General features: G+C 44.4%; 2 protein-coding genes across 2 annotated transcripts in view; one reads left to right on the forward strand and one right to left on the reverse strand.

Moving 5' to 3' along the window:
* The window catches only part of LOC310637723 (uncharacterized protein), a gene marked incomplete at both ends in the record, with an annotated part of 181,023 nt that overhangs the window by 146,545 nt on the left and 18,538 nt on the right, over positions 1-15,940 (reverse strand). The gene's annotated exons all lie outside the window — the stretch shown is intronic.
* The window catches only part of GATA5 (GATA binding protein 5), a gene marked incomplete at its 3' end in the record, with an annotated part of 40,476 nt that overhangs the window by 14,529 nt on the left and 10,007 nt on the right, over positions 1-15,940 (forward strand). The window contains exon 2 of the mRNA XM_083357354.1: positions 13,306-13,472. Within this exon, the coding sequence (XP_083213480.1) occupies positions 13,306-13,472 (167 nt within the window). The remainder of the gene's footprint in view (positions 1-13,305; positions 13,473-15,940) is intronic.

The raw sequence follows: 15,940 nt of genomic DNA on the forward strand, positions 1-15,940 counted from the left end.
CCCACTGTTAGGAAATTTCTCCTTAATTCCAGGTTGCTTCTCTCCTTGATTAGTTTCCATCCATATGCTTCTTGTCCTGCCCTCTTGGTGCTTTGGAGAATAAGTTGACCCCTTCGTCTTTGTCTTGCCTTTAAGTCAGGATTTTGGTGAGGTAAAGCTGTAAAATGGACGGGAAAGGTAACTTCTTGCCCTTCTCCACTACACACACACACACACACACACACACACACACACACACACACACAAACACACACACACGAACTTACTTCTGTAGAGAGTCTGTCATTTGTCAGGTCTAAGCTGTCGGAGTGATTGATACGCAGAGTTCAGTATACGCCGACTTTCTCCGTCAGCCAAGACATTCCAGCAGGCCTGGTCCAGCCTGCCTGTCGCCAGCAGTCAACAAGCAACATGGTTTGATTGAAATCAGGGAAGTCTCCTCATCTTCCCTGTCCTCCCCTTTTATCATCTTACAATAACATCATCTCGATCATTTATTTTTACAACCAAGCTGGGCTGCGTGTCACCCGGCCCTTGCAAACGGCATGAAAGGGGGAGGGGGGTATTGCTTGGAGGGTGTGTGTGTGTTAAATTTTAGTAAGACACCCTCCGTGTCCTGCAGAAAAATCAATGGCCATTAGTTTCTGCCATTGCGTAGCAGACAAGATAATTATTGCGGGGGTTTAGAAGCAAAAAGACGAGAAATTAAGAGGCTTGGGAAAGAATAGGTTGATGTGCTGAAATCAAAAAGGAGGGAAAAAATAGGCCACTCTACCAGCTTCTGCCAACCTAGCAGTTCGAAAGCACGTAAAAATGCAAGTAGAAAAATAGGGACCACTCCGGTGGGAAGGTAACAGCGTTCCGTGCGCCTTTGGCGTCTAGTCATGCCGGCCACATGAACACGGAGATGTCCTCAGACAAGCGCTGGTTCTTCGGCTTTGAAACGGAGATGAGCACCGGCCCCTAGAGTCGGAAACAACTAGCACGTATGTGCGGGGGAACCTTTACCTTTACCTTACCTCTTAAAAGTGAAGTTGAAAGTAACAGAATAAGAGTGAACTTTTCTTTATTCGAGGGGCCTTTGCTGCTCTCTGAGCTTGGTGGTTGTCTTGCAGATATTCCATAACCTTGGTGGAGCAGTGGGCTAATGCCTCCTTAAGTAACACCAGCTGCCTGCAATTAGTGCAGGTTCGCATCCCACCAGGCTCAAGGTTGACTCAGCCTTCCATCCTTCCGAGGTAGGTAAAATGAGGACCCAGATTGTTGGGGGCAATTAAGCTGACTTTGTAATAATGCCGCTTGGGGGGTTTGTGAAAGCCCTAATAAGCAGGCATATACATAGAATGAAGGCTACTGCTAAGCTTGTAAGCCTCCCTGAGTCTTAGGAGAAGGGCGGGATATAAATGGAATTAAAAAAAAAACACCAAACTAGGTAACATCATCAGTGTTTGGGTAATGAAGACAACCAGCAAGCTCAGAGAGCAGTAAAGGCCCCTAATTTCAATAAATACTCTCCTTTATTGGTATGTATTTATTTTTATTACGCAAATTTAAATGGCTGCTCAACTCACAAACAAGTCCCTCTGCGTGGCTTCCAACCTTAAAAAGCCACAACATAACAATCCTTTATCTTTTGTGCTCTGATCTTAAACTCAGATGCCATTTGTCAAATCACTGGGGAAGAATATACACAATAGGTGAAGCTTGGTTTATTTTGAGAGCTTTGCGGATGTTTAGAAGAAGCTTGGCTTCTCTTGCCACTGGCTATCCGTGAAAATACCATAGGTATTTATAATTCTATGGAACCTGGGTAATTGCTTGTTTAAAATCCAGATTATTCTGAAAATATGCAGCCAGGTGAGAAATCGATCCAAATTGGGAAAGAATTTTTACCAGTGAAACCATTGGAAAGGTAGCTGATCCCAACGTTGGTGAGTTTCTTTAAGGAGACTTCCCAGAATTTTGTAAGTCAAAGGTTATAGACACTTCAGCTTATGAACGATAATTGAATTGGAAATACGGTCATAAATTCTGCCAGTTGTTATGTGGCTCATCACGTGATCATGCCGAATTTTATAACCTTTTTTGCAGTGATTGTTAAGCAATGGTGGCAGTCATTAAGTGAAGCTATTATTTTATGCCAGCAACCTGAAGTCACCCCCAGGTCAGGCTGTAAATTGTGGCCATGTGATGCTAGGACATTGCAAATGGTCATAAATGAGGGTCAGTTGCTGACGTGTCCATGATGTGACCCCATGACCAGAGGGATGGGCTGACCCTTGTAACTTTAAATGGTTGCTAAGCGACCGATTTCTGGGAACTGTACTGTAGTTGTGATATCTGGAGGATTAAAAACTGGGACAGATTAGCAAAAAGAGCAGTTGATCTGACAATATGTAGGAAAGAGAAGTGGTAAAAGGTACAATGCAAAGATGTATACCTTAACTCAAGGGCCATTCCAGAGTTTGCACAGGTGAGTGAGAACATAGCAATTTTCAGAGGTTAGCTTCAGGATTTTTAATTAACTTCTTTAAACATCTGGAAGGCTTGAAGTGCACCTTTGCACTTTAAATCTCTCCCAAAGAGATTTAAAGTTCTCCCGAAGAACTCAGGGCGGTGTACAGGGCAATAAATATCGAAATACAAAATACAAAAGTTTAAAAAAAAATTAATTATGCCCAATATAATACAATAATTAAAAACTACGTTAAAACCAACCCCAAACCCATCAGACCAGGCCGGATTGCTCAAATAAATAGGTTTTTAGATCGCGTCGGAAGGAGCGAAGGTCGGGGGCCATCCAGAGCTCAACCGGCAAGCGGTTCCATAAATCCGGGGCGCCCACAGAGAACGCTCTCACCCTGGGGGCCACCAATCGACATTCTCTGATCGGAGGCACCCTGAGGAGGCCCTCTCTGTGGGAGCGCACTGGACGGAGGGAAGTTGATGCCGGCAGCAGGTGCTGCCGTAGGTAATCCGGACCCATGCCATGTTAAGTGAATCCCTGCAATTACGAAGTAAATCTGGCTTTCCCTATGGACTTCGCTTTATCAGAAGTCGCAAAAGGAGATCACATGATCCCGGGATACTGCAACATCATAAATATGAGTCAGTGGGCACAAGCGGTTGAATTTTGACCACATGACTATGGGGAGGCTGCAACAGTGAAAAATGGTCGCTTTTTAAGGTGCTGTTGCAACTTTGAATAGTCACTAAATGAACTGTTGTAGGTCGACAACTACCGGTGTAGGCAATCTTTCATTTTCAAACGCAATGGGGACCAAACATTTTTGTGACCAAGGAAGGCAGTCATTAAATGAGTCATGGGTGATTTGACCACCACTTTTTTTGCCATGATTATTAAGTGAATCACTGCGGTCATTAAGTGAATCACATGGTTGTTCAGCAGATCCGACTTCCCCTCCGCTGACTTTGCTGGTTAGAAGCTGGCTAAGAAGGTCGTAAATGGGGATCACATGACCTCAGGATGCTGCAACTGTCATAAATACATTCCAGTTGCCAAGCACCCAGATTCTGATCACATGACTGTGGAGGGCAGGAGTAGGCCACCTTGTCTCTTTTATGACTCGTGGACTTCAACTCCCAGAATTCCTGAGCCAGCATGGCTCAGCATGGAAACGTCTCCCTTTCCCCTCAGCGTGGCTGGCTTAGGAATTCTGGGAGTTGAAGTCCACGAGTCATAAAAGAGCTAAGATTCCCTACCCCTGGCGGGGGGGATGCTACAATGGCTGTAAGTATGAGGACCAATTGTAAGTCACTTTTTTCAGTGCCTGTTGCAACTTTGAACGGTCACTAAACAAATGGCTGTATGTCGAGGACCACCTTTGTCTGCGTCTAGTTTTGGGATAAGATTTCATGAAATGCAAGCCTATATAAACACTTGCTTCAGTAATGTGAATAATCTCATGTTACTGGCTGCTGAAGCACTTGGAGTAATATTCTCAGGTTTGTCTCGCTTTGGGTGAACGTGACCCAGATTTCCGACTATTAGGTGGCAAGTAATTTGATACTCGGTGGTGATTTTCTCGGATTGCGCTGTTCAGATCAGGATGTTCCAGGATCTCTCTGAAACTGAACACTCTGTTGTGTTCTTCCATCCACATTTTTACATAGGAAAAATCCTACCCTTTGCTTTGGGTCTGGTGTAGATAATTGGTTTTATACGTAGCTGGTCTTTCAAGAGGGCAATTTATCATGAGCAAGAGCAGGGGTCCTCAACCTTGGCAACTTTAAGACTTGTGGACTTCAACTCCCAGAATTCCTTAGCCAGCAACCTTGGCAACTTTAAGACTTGTGGACTTCAACTCCCAGAATTCCTTAGCCAGCACCCTTGGCAACTTTAAGACTTGTGGACTTCAACTCCTAGAATTCCACAAGTCTTAAAGTTGCCAAGGTTGAAGACCCCTGAACTAGTGCACTTTCTTTTGAATGTATTTTCCAATTTAGGAGGTTAAGACAGCCCATGGGAAAATTGCTGCTCAAATTCATGATGTATTAGGAATATCGTAGGCACATGTTGCGTTATACACCTCGACTGACGACCACAATTCAGCTTTCCGTTACTAAGTGAGACAGTTGTTAAATGAGTTTTGCCCTATTTTAGGACTTCCTGCCACAATTGTTAAGTCAACCACTGCAGCTATTCAGTTAGGAACACGGTCATTAAGTGAATCTGGCCCCCCCATTGACTTTGCTTGTAAGAAGGTCATAAAAGGTGATCATATGACCCCAGGGCACTGCAAACATCACAAATATGAGTCAGTTGCCAAGCATCTGAACTTTGATCATGTGACCATGGGGATGCTGCAACGGTCATAAGTATGAAAAATGGTCATAAGTCACTTTTTCAGTGCCTTTGGAACATGATCATTAAATGAATGGTTCTAAAGTGAGGACTAGCTGTGTCTTTGTCAGATAAATGGCCAAATAAGTTTTGGAGCCATCCTGTGACTCAGGCAGGCAGGAATATTACTTTGTCTAAAAATAAACATATAAACAAAAAAAAACCACCTTGGAATTCAATGTGATGCTGGAGAACTGACTTTCAAAATTTGCTTTCAAGGGGAGAAAAAATTGGATGGTGCATGATGTTTTTGTTCTTATTTAATTAGAGATGGCTCGTAGACATAGACCAATATTTCTCATGGGTGGCTGGAGAATTCTTGGAGTTGAAGTCCACACATCTTCAAGTGGCTGCCATTAATCTAGATCAGGGGTAGGCAACCCTTGGGCTCTTTTATGACTCGTGGACTTCAACTCCCAGAATTCCTGAGCCAGCCATGCTGAGGGAAAAGGGAGAGGTTTCCATGCTGAGCCATGCCGGCTCAGGAATTCTGGGAGTTGAAGTCCACGAGTCATAAAAGAGCCAAGGTTGCCTATCCCTGAGGTAATGTTTAACTAATACACTGAAATGCCCTAGACCAGGGGTAGGCAACCTTGGCTCTTTTATGACTCGTGGACTTCAACTCCCAGAATTCCTGAGCCAGCCGTGCTGAGGGGAAAGGGAGAGGTTTCCAAGCTGAGTCATGCTGGCTCAGGAATTCTGGGAGTTGAAGTCCATGAGTCATAAAAGAGCCAAGGTTGCCTACTACTCCTGATCTAGATGAACATCCTTTTTTTAAAAAAATATCTTTCTGGTGTCCAAATAAATTTTCTGACAGGGACATTTTCAGTAGTAATATTACTACTGAATATTATTACTCTTCCCCAGGGGAAGAGCCTTCTCTGTGGGAGCGCCAGCCCTGTGGAACCAGCTCCCCCCTGAGCTTCGGATGGCCCAAGATCTCCAGGCCTTTCGCCGTGGCCTCAAAACACTCCTTTTCCACCTGGCTGACCTAGACTGACAGGGATTTTAATTATATTTACAATTCTAACTCTATTCTTTAATTTATTTTAATTTATTTCAAATTTTATTTTTAATTTACTGTACAGAGACCTTTAAGTTTTGTTGTTGTTAGCCTCCCTGAGTCCCTCGGGAGATAGGGCGGGATATAAATCCCATTAATAAATAAATAAATAAATAAATAAATAAATTACTGTACCATTTCAAGAGAACAACCAAGTGGGATATGTCCTCCTTCGCTTGGAGAAATCGTTCCCACTTTTTCTCTGCCCGCAAATCAGATAGAGAATTTTTAAAAGCCCACCTATAACCGATTCTGTACAAATTACAAGCAGGGACTTTTGGAACAAAGGAATTCAGACGGTCCTTTTGTCATCTACCTCTGTGCCCTTCTTCTGCACCCATGTGAGTGTGTACAGTGTACCTGTAACGTCGAGTTTAAGGCGTGCAAGAACTGAAGTCGCAAAGGAGACTTCGTAATCATTAACTTTGCCTTTGTTTCTCCGTGTTCGAAAGCCAGAACCTAACTGCTGCGTGCAACGGGAGAAAACATTTCAATTTCTAGTCCCTCCTATTTGTCTCTTTCCTTGCCAGTGACCGAAATACTTCCTTCTTCAGATGAACAAGATAGAGAGTTCTTCCTTTCTTTTTCTTTTTGTTTTCTACCAGGTTTGTCTTTGCTAAAATGTTCCAGTTTAGAAGCATTTTTAAAGCAAGGTCCAACAGCTAATCAAACAGTACTTCTCCATAACGATTCCCCCTCTTCTACTGTTATATCTCCTTCTTGGTAGAACTTAGAATAATGTGGTTGGAAGGGACCTTAGAGATCTTCTAGTCCAGACACGTCAAACACAAGGCCCGGGGGCCGGATCCGGCCCGCGAAGTGATTTCATGCGGCCCGCGAAGCCATCCTGGAAACAGTGAGGGAACGGCCCCCACTGCCTTGGCCCTGGCCCAGAGACCCTCCTTCTGCCAGAGACCCTCAGATCTGTCCCACTCCTGCCCAGGCCCCCATAGGCACCCTTGATGCGAACGATGTAGAGCTGGCCACGCCCACCCAGTAGGCCATACGCACTCTAGCCACGCCCACCCAGTAGGTCACGCCCACCCAGGCCACACCCACCCACCCCCCTGAGGGCAACCGCAATGCTGATGCGGCCCTCCATGAAATTGAGTTTGACACCCCTGTTCTAGTCCAACCCCTCTGCTCAAGCAGGAGACCTATACTATTCCAGACAAGTGGCTGTCCAATCTCTTCTTAAAAACTTCCAGTGGTGGAGCACCCACAATTTCTGGAGGCAAGTTATTAATCCACTGATTAATTGTTCTCACTGTCAGGACATTTCTCTTAGTTCTAGGTTGCTTCTCTCTTTGATAAGCTTTCATCCATTGATTCTTCTCCTGCCCTGAGGTGCTTTGGAGAATAGGTGGACTCCCCTTCTTCTCTTTGACAGCCCCTCAAGTACTGGAAGACAGCTATGATATCACCCCAATTCTTCTTTGTTAGACTAGATATACCTAGTTCCCTCAATTGTTCATCATATGGTTTATCCTCTAGCACCCTTATTATCTTTGTTGCAATCACACGCATGGACTTATCACCAAACAACTAAAACTTATAGTGGTACCCTGGTACTCAACTGCTTTGAAACTCATCAAATTTGGTATTCAAATAAATTTTGACATAAACATTTTGTCCCGGTACTCATTGCTTGTCTGGTACTCAATGCACAAGGTAGAACTTGTCAGTATCGGCTGCCTCACTGGATTACTCCTTATGGGAAAAAATTGTTTGGTACTCATGGTGTACTCATTGAACCTCCCGGAACAAATTAAGGAGGAGTACCAAGGTACCACTGTACTTCAAGCAGGTTACATTACCCAGACACAGACCCTGGATGAGCAAAAGATGGAATCCTGTGTTTGCTTTTTCCATCCAACATCTTTTATTAACCCACTTCAAGGCTACAAAACATTCCACATTCCACACATTTGAATGTTGAGAACACTTCTTCAGGCAAATGGGATTTTTAAAAAGACAGAGATCAGAAAGAGAGCTAAACATGATTGGTGGTTCACATCTGGACTACTTTAGGATTTTTTGTTATTAGCTGCGAAGTCGTGTCCGACCCATCGCGACCCTATGGACAACATTCCTCCAGGCCTTTCTGTCCTCTACCATCTTCTGGAGTCCCTTTAGGCTCATGCCTACTGCTTCAGTGACTCCATCCAGCCACCTCATTCTCTGTCGTCCCCTTCTTCTCTTGCCCTCAAACTTTCCCAGCATTAGGCTCTTCTCCAGTGACTCCTTCCTTCTCATTAGGTGGCCAAAGGATTTGAGTTTTAGCTTCAGGATCTGGCCTTCTAAAGAGCAGTCAGGATTGATCTCCTCTAGGACTGTCCGGTTTGATCGCCTTGCAGTCCAAGGGACTCGTAGGAGTCTTCTCCAGCACCATAGTTCTCAATTTTTTGGTGCTCAGCCTTTTTTATGGTCCAACTTTCACTGCCATACATTGCAACCCTTTAGGATAGCGGTTCTCAAAATGTGATTTGGGGGGGGAACCCTGGGTTCTTTTCAGGGGTTCCATAAAATCAAATACATATTTGAATATTTCTCAGTTCTAATTTCTAATTGAGTAAATATGAATAGAAGAGAATGTGTATATCTCCGGGTTGAACTGTGGAGTCCTTGGTGCTCTCTAAGCTTGGTTATTTGCTTGCAGAAATTTCATGACACAACAAAGTAACATCATCACCAAATATCAATAGATATAATCCATGCAAACTAATGCTCTTTGGACCTCTTAATCATTTTAAAGAATGGGGGAGGGTTCCCGAGACCAAAATATTTTGAGAACTGCCAGTCTAGGTGATTTTAGGCTAGCTTTAGCAGGACTTTAGATTTAGACTGAAGCAGCAGACACTCAATCCTGTTGGATGCATTGGTGACATTAAATTGCATTGATGCAAACTCTTGGGAAGAGGAAAGGAACAATGCTTTGCCTGTTGTTGTGGGTTTTTGTGAAGGAAAAATCTCGCATGCAGCCAAATTTAATTTTTTTTTATTTGAGAGGCTCATTTGCATGTCCACACCCACATTCCAAAGCTTAGAACTATTGCGAAAGTGGCTTGACCACCTCCCATATTTATTCTTTTATAATTCCTTTGGAGTTTTGCCAGCTTCCCTAAAGAAACGTCCTAGAAATGCAAAACCTTGCCCAGTGTTATAAAACTGTTGAACTGGCCTGCAGAAGGCATGGTGTGGAGTGGATTTCATATAGGTTGTTTTTCCTCAAGACCAAGATGGTGGCCTTTCTTTTTTAGAATTCATCCACGCATTTTCTGCACTGGCTCTGTGTATACGCTGAGCAAAGGGAGAAAGGAGTAGATTTCAAGCTGTTGGTTTCAACTGATTTTTAATAACAACAAAAGAATATACAGGTCTTCCTTGACTTACAATGGACACCTGGCGATGTTTGAAGTTATAAGAGAACACTGAAAAGCTACTTACTATTTAATGTTCTGATGGCTGTGCCCCTAATCCCATTGACCTTATTTTTGACACTTGTCAACCAGTCTGACTTTCAAACCTTGTCAGAATGTCACAGTAGGTCAGGGGTAAGCAACTTGGGCTCTTTTATGGCTCGTGGACTTCAACTCCTAGAATTCCTGAGCCAGCATGGCTCAGCTTGGAAACCTCTCCCTTTCCCCACAGCATGGCCGGCTCAGGAATTCTGGGAGTTGAAGTCCACGAGTCATAAAAGAGCCAAGATTGCCTACCCCTGATCTAGGGCATGTCAGTGTATTAGTTAAGCATTACCTCAGGGATAGGTAACCTTGGCTCTTTTATGATTCGTGGACTTCAACTCCCAGAATTCCTGAGCCAGCATGGCTCAGCTTGAAAACTCTCCCTTTCCCCACAGCATGGCCGGCTCAGGAATTCTGGGAGTTGAAGTCCACGAGTCATAAAAGAGCCAAGATTGCCTACCCCTGATCTAGGGCATGTCAGTGTATTAGTTAAGCATTACCTCAGGGATAGGTAACCTTGGCTCTTTTATGATTCGTGGACTTCAACTCCCAGAATTCCTGAGCCAGCATGGCTCAGCTTGAAAACTCTCCCTTTCCCCACAGCATGGACGGCTCAGGAATTCTCGGAGTTGAAGTCCACGAGTCATAAAAGAGCCGAGGTTTTCCTACCCCTACAATAGGCGATCACATAACCCCAGGACCCTGTAGAACCCAGGACCCTGTCAGTTGCCAAGCGTATGAATTTTGATCATGTGGCCATGGGGACACTGCAATGGCCATAAGAGTGAAAATGGCCATAAGTCAATTTTTTTTCAGCTGTTAACTTTGAATGATCAGTAAATGAATAGTTGTAAGTCAAAGACTACCTCTGTATTATGAGCAGTGTAGGTTCCTGCCCTTTTTTACCCTATAGAAAATTTTTTAAAAAAAAAAAACTGGTGTCTTCCAAATAAGTTATGGAAAGTACAGCTTTGGTGTAAACAGTGGTTGGTGGCAGTTGTAGCACAACAGATTTTATGGTGTTGGAAGAGGGAAAGTCTGGCTTAGTGGAGCTCAGCTAGGCTGGTATATATTAATCTCCTCACTGGCTCTATTCGCACACTTAAAACCTGGATATCAAATTAAAGTAGTCTACTGTCTGGATTTATAGAACACATTGAATCAACAAGTTTCAGAGTCCAGAGTAGCCTTTGGCTGAGACTTCGGGAAAAGTACGAAGAAGAGCAACTGATGATTAAACGCCTGGAGACTAAAATATATGAAGAATGGTTGCAGGATTTGGCTTTGGCTAGTCTAAATTAAGGGACACGGTGGCTCAGTGGGTTAGGACACTGAGCTTGTCGATCAGATGGTCGGCGGTTTCGCGGGTCAAATCCCGAGTGCCGCGTAACAGAGTGAGTGCCTGTTACTCATCCCAGCTTCTGCCAACCTAGCAGTTTAAAAGCACGTAAAAATGCAAGTAGAAAAATAGGGACCACTACGGTGGGAAGGTAACAGCGTTCCGTGTGCCTTTGGCATCTAGTCATGCCGGCCACATGACCACGGAGACGTCCTCAGACAAGCTCTGGCTCTTTGGCTTTGAAACGGAGATGAACACCGGCCCCTAGAGTCAGAAACGACTAGCACGCGTGTGCGGGGGAACCTTTACCTTTACCTTTTAGTTTAATGAAGAGAAGGACAAGGGGGGACATGATAGCAGTATTCCAATATTTGAGAGGTTGCCACGAAGAGCAAGGGGGTCAACTTATTTTCCAAAGCATCAGAAGGCAAGACAAGAAACTATGGATGGAAACTAATCAAGGAGAGAAGCAACCTGGAATGAAGGAGAAACTTCCTAACAGTGAGGACAATTAACCAGTGGAACAGCTTGCCTTCAGAAGTCATGGGTGCTCCATCCCTGGAGGTTTTTAAGAATCACCTGTCTGAGATGGTATAGGTTCTCCTGCTCCAGCAGGGGGCTCGACTAGATGGTCCCTACCAGTTGTATTCTGATTCTGGTTCTGATTCTGAGATGGGCAGCTATATAAATTCAATAAATAAATAAATAAATAAATGGAATGTGGGCTAAGCAAACGCATGATAAGTCCCAGGGACTGTACATGAACTTAGAAATTAGAATAGAATAGAGCTGGAAGGGACCTTGGAGGTCTTCTAGGCCAGCCCCCTGCTCAAGCAGGAGAACCTATACCATCTCAGACAGGTGATTGTCCAGTCTCTTCTTGAAAATTTCCAGGGATGGAGCGCCCACAATTTCTGGGGGTTAAGCATGCACTGCATTGGCATACAACGGACACTGTAGGAAAGTCTTGTTCATGTATCATAGTAAAAAAAAATAGAGGAATCTGGTAGCATCTTTTTTGATTAGCAAATTTTATTAAAAGGCTTGCTTCATCAGGTTCACAAAATCTTCAAGTTGCCAAAGTTGTGGAACACTGGGCTACACTGATGTAGGATTTAAATTCGGATCTAGGAAGGGAAAACCGATGGGTTATGTAGATGCAGGCTACAAATGAGAAAGATTTGTCAGTACCCGATCAGTTAACAATTGTGTGTTAAAAATATTTTTGAAGGCTTCTTAGAGAGCTTGAAACCTTTTGGTATATGTGACTTTAGTCATCTCTTGTTTAACGACATTGGTAAAGTCTCTGTTTTTCTAGAGCAGTGATGGTGAACCTTTTAGAGACTAATGCCCCAAACCTGCCCTCCGCCCCCTGCCTTGCCTGCTCACAAGGCCACCCACCACCTCCATGGCCCACCGCAGCATATCGCCCAGGCGGCCCAGTAGCACCATGGCAGCCACACCTTCTGCCCGTGCCCCACAGCAGCATCTGCGCACGACAGGGCATGAGGGCAGAGTCTTGTCCCCGGTGCCCGGCTACCATGTCCTTGGCTGCGCTGCTCCGCGCGGGCCACGCTCGGGTGCGACTCTCTCTTGGGGGGCTACTGGTGAGGAGGGGGCCACGGGGGAGGCGGGGCTGGGTGACGGTGCACAGAGAGGGCTCTGCGTGCTGTCTTTGGCACGCGTGCCATAGGTTCGCCACCACTGTCCTAGAGGGACAGTTTGAGGTCTACCATGTCTTCTGAAGCAGAAATGCTGAAATCCTCCTTTTGAGTCCATCAGATAGACACATATATTGTGATCCACTGATGGATAGGATCAGTAAAGCATTAGTACAAGTGTTAGATTATGGGTTGTGTGTCTTGATGTGTAATGGGTTGATGGAATAATCTTGAAGAACAGAAAGAAGAGTTGTAACCAAGGCAGGGGTCTGATAACAGAAATCCAGAATAGAATTGTAACCTGAGGAAGCATCTTGGACAAACCCCTCCCTTTTTCTCAGAAAGATAAAGACACAAAAAGAAAACACATTCAGATACATTCAGTTATTGTAGCCTTATAATAAAAAATAGTTCAGGTAGTCCTCAATCTATGACCACAACTGAGCCCAAAATTTCTATTGTTAAGTGACACATTTGTTAAGTAAATTTTGACCTATTTTATGGCCTTTCTTGTCACAGTGAATCACTGTAGTTCTTAAGTTACTGGCTTCCCCATCGACTTTGCTTGTTAGAAGGGATCGCAAAAAGGGATCACATGATCACTGCAGCCCTCGTAAATAAATATGAGTCAGTTGCCAAGAGTCTGAATGTTGATCATGTTATGTATGCAGGCACCTGCATAGCAACAGCCACTACACAATAGATCATGTGACCATGGGGATGCTGCAATGGTCGTAAGTGTGAAAAACAGAGGTCGTTGATTTTCAGTGTCCTTGTCATTTTGAACGGTCAGTAAATGATCTGTTGTAAGTTGAGGACTGCATGTATTAGTAATTTCGATCTTTCTTCAACGGTTGACGTGATGCTACCCGAGGTTCAGTTCTCACAATTCTCTTTCCCCCCCCTCATTTCAGAGTTCTTGGAGGAATTCCCCGATGGCCGAGAGTGTGTTAACTGTGGGGCCATGTCCACCCCGTTATGGAGGAAAGATGGCACAGGGCATTATCTGTGCAATGCCTGTGGCCTCTATCACAAAATGAATGGGATCAACAGGCCTCTTATCAAGCCACAGAAAAGACTGGTAAGTCTGACTCAGGCTGAGTTGTTGCTTTTCTAGGAATGTTTCAAGGATCCTCCACACTCGCTGATAGTATCTCTAACATGAGTTTAGCTGTCCTGACACCCTCAGTCTGAGAGGGGAAATGGGATTTCCATGCTTGGAGGTTTTTGAAATAATAAGGGAAAAGCTGATCTTGGCCAGTCATATATAAAGCATCTAGCAACTTCCCTTGCCTATAGAGCAGAGGCCCCCAACCTATGGGCCTCAGTGGTGGGATTCAAATAACTGAACAACCAGTTCTCATATTTGATGCAGGTCTGGGCCTCTGAAGCCTAGAACAGATTTCCAAAAATGGCAACCTGCACTTCCGGTGGGCTGTTCTAGGCCTGGGAGGACTCCTCCAGGCCTCCGAGGCCTAGACTGGACTTCTGGAAGCCAGCTGGTTCTCCGAATTCAGGTCAATTTAGCTATCGGTTCATGCAAACTGGCTGAATCCCATCACTGGTCACGGCCCACTACCAGGCTATGGCCTCTTGGTCATTGGGCCGCATGAGTAGCTGGGCAGTGTGCACATGCTCACCCTCCCTCGTGCCACCGTTGTCACAAGCGTTGTGCGGGCAGTGGTGTTGACACAAACCTTGTGAATACAGGTAGTCCTTGAATTATGACCACCAGGGAGCCCAAAATTTCCATTGCTAAGCAAGACAGTTGTTAAGTGAGTTTTGCCCTATTGCCACAGTTGCTAAATGAATCATTGCGGTTGTTAAGTGAATCTGACTTCTCCATTGACTTTGCTTATCAGAAGGTCACAAAAGGTGATCACATGACCCTCCAGGACACTGCAACTGTCATAAATACAGGCCAATTGCCAAGCCTCTGAATTTTGGTCATGTGACCCTGGGGATACTGCAACGATCATAAGTGTGAAAAGTGGTCATAAGTCACTTTTCAGTGCTGTTGTAAGTCTGAACAGTCACTAAGTGAATGGTTGTAATTCGAGGACTACCTGTGTACAGATCTCCCATTCATGTATATGTATATATATGAATATATATGTACAGGGGTAAATAAATATAGATATGGAGAGAGAGAGAGATACAGATACAGATACAGATTGTATATAGCATGTGTATATGTGTGTTATGTATGTGTATGAGTTGATATATACTTTCTTTTGAGAGCAGGCAACAGAATTTGTAACATTTGCCAGTGTGCTCACAGTAAAAAATGACAATAAAGGTTATAGGAGGGAGAATTCCAGAATATTTTTACACCGTTTGTACCTCAAATAATTGTTTGTGCTCTGCAAACCAATACAAAGTGGGCCATCAAACCAAAACCAACAAACCAGCTTCTCGGCAAAGTGGGCCATCAAACCAAAACCAACAAACCAGCTTCTCGGCCTCCGCTGCTCAGGCTTCACATGTGCTGAAACCACACTGATTCCCAGTTCAGCCTGGAAAAACCATGGGCCAAGATAAGCTGTAAATGGTCCATGTTTTGCCATTCGAAGCTTCTCGCTTCATTCTAGCAGTGTGTGTGTGTGTGTGTGTGTGTGTGTGTGTGTGTGTGTGTGTGTGTGTTGTTTGTGTGTGTGTCTGCACGTCCTCCAGGGTTACTCACCAAACATTCAAGAACGTAGCATTTTTTCCCCCACCTTCAGTTGTTTGGAGAATAGATCATGCCACGTGGGCTGCAAAAATATCCCCTCGTCCTTGAGACCCCCCCCTACTGAAATTTAAAACACTGAACTTTCCAGAGTCTTGATAATGTCTCTTTGGCCTTTGAAGTGTGTATAACTGAAAGCAACCAGAGGGGAAAGTATGTTTTGTAGTAGACGTAGGGAGGAGGGGTTGTACAGTCCCATGGATGAAACCTCACATGTGCCTCCTGTAGTTGGGCTTTAGTAGATAAACGCTGAGCAGATAAAACTATTAAAAGGGGAGATGTCTCAGTGGTCTCTTTCCTCCCTGTCCCTCCTTCCACTGCAGTCATCAAGAGAGCCAAACGAGCAGTGTTTTTATTTGAATCAAGAAAAACCTTACAACATGAGAGCTGTGTTTCTGTTCTTGTTTGGGATGAGGATGTCATTGTTTTGATCCGCTTCTTGGATCTCTGTTCTCTGCGTTTATTTTCCTTTTTTCTTCTCTTGCAATAAACTACAAGGGAGGCGGGGGTGGGGGGTGGGAAACCCTCTGGAGCAAGGCATCACCGGTAAAGTCCTCTTGCTTTAGAGAGCGGGTGAAACTTCTGGGCGTGTTTTGAATAAACACACTTGGAAACTCACCATGCAGAGGGCTTATCAACTGCATTTGGGCTGTTTTAGACAGTTGGTGATTAGCTTTCTGCTTAAGGACTCAGCCTGGTTTTGTATAAACAGACGGCACTGAAATCAGCAACTTCGGGCAAGGTCAACCCTTTACAGAGACCTAAGAAGGAGGAGAAATTCACTCTCTGTTCTGGAAAAACTATTGGAGTGATTTGAGGGT

This window comes from Vipera ursinii (assembly GCF_947247035.1).
Source record: "Vipera ursinii genome assembly, chromosome: 3".
Classification (NCBI taxonomy): domain Eukaryota; kingdom Metazoa; phylum Chordata; class Lepidosauria; order Squamata; family Viperidae; genus Vipera; species Vipera ursinii.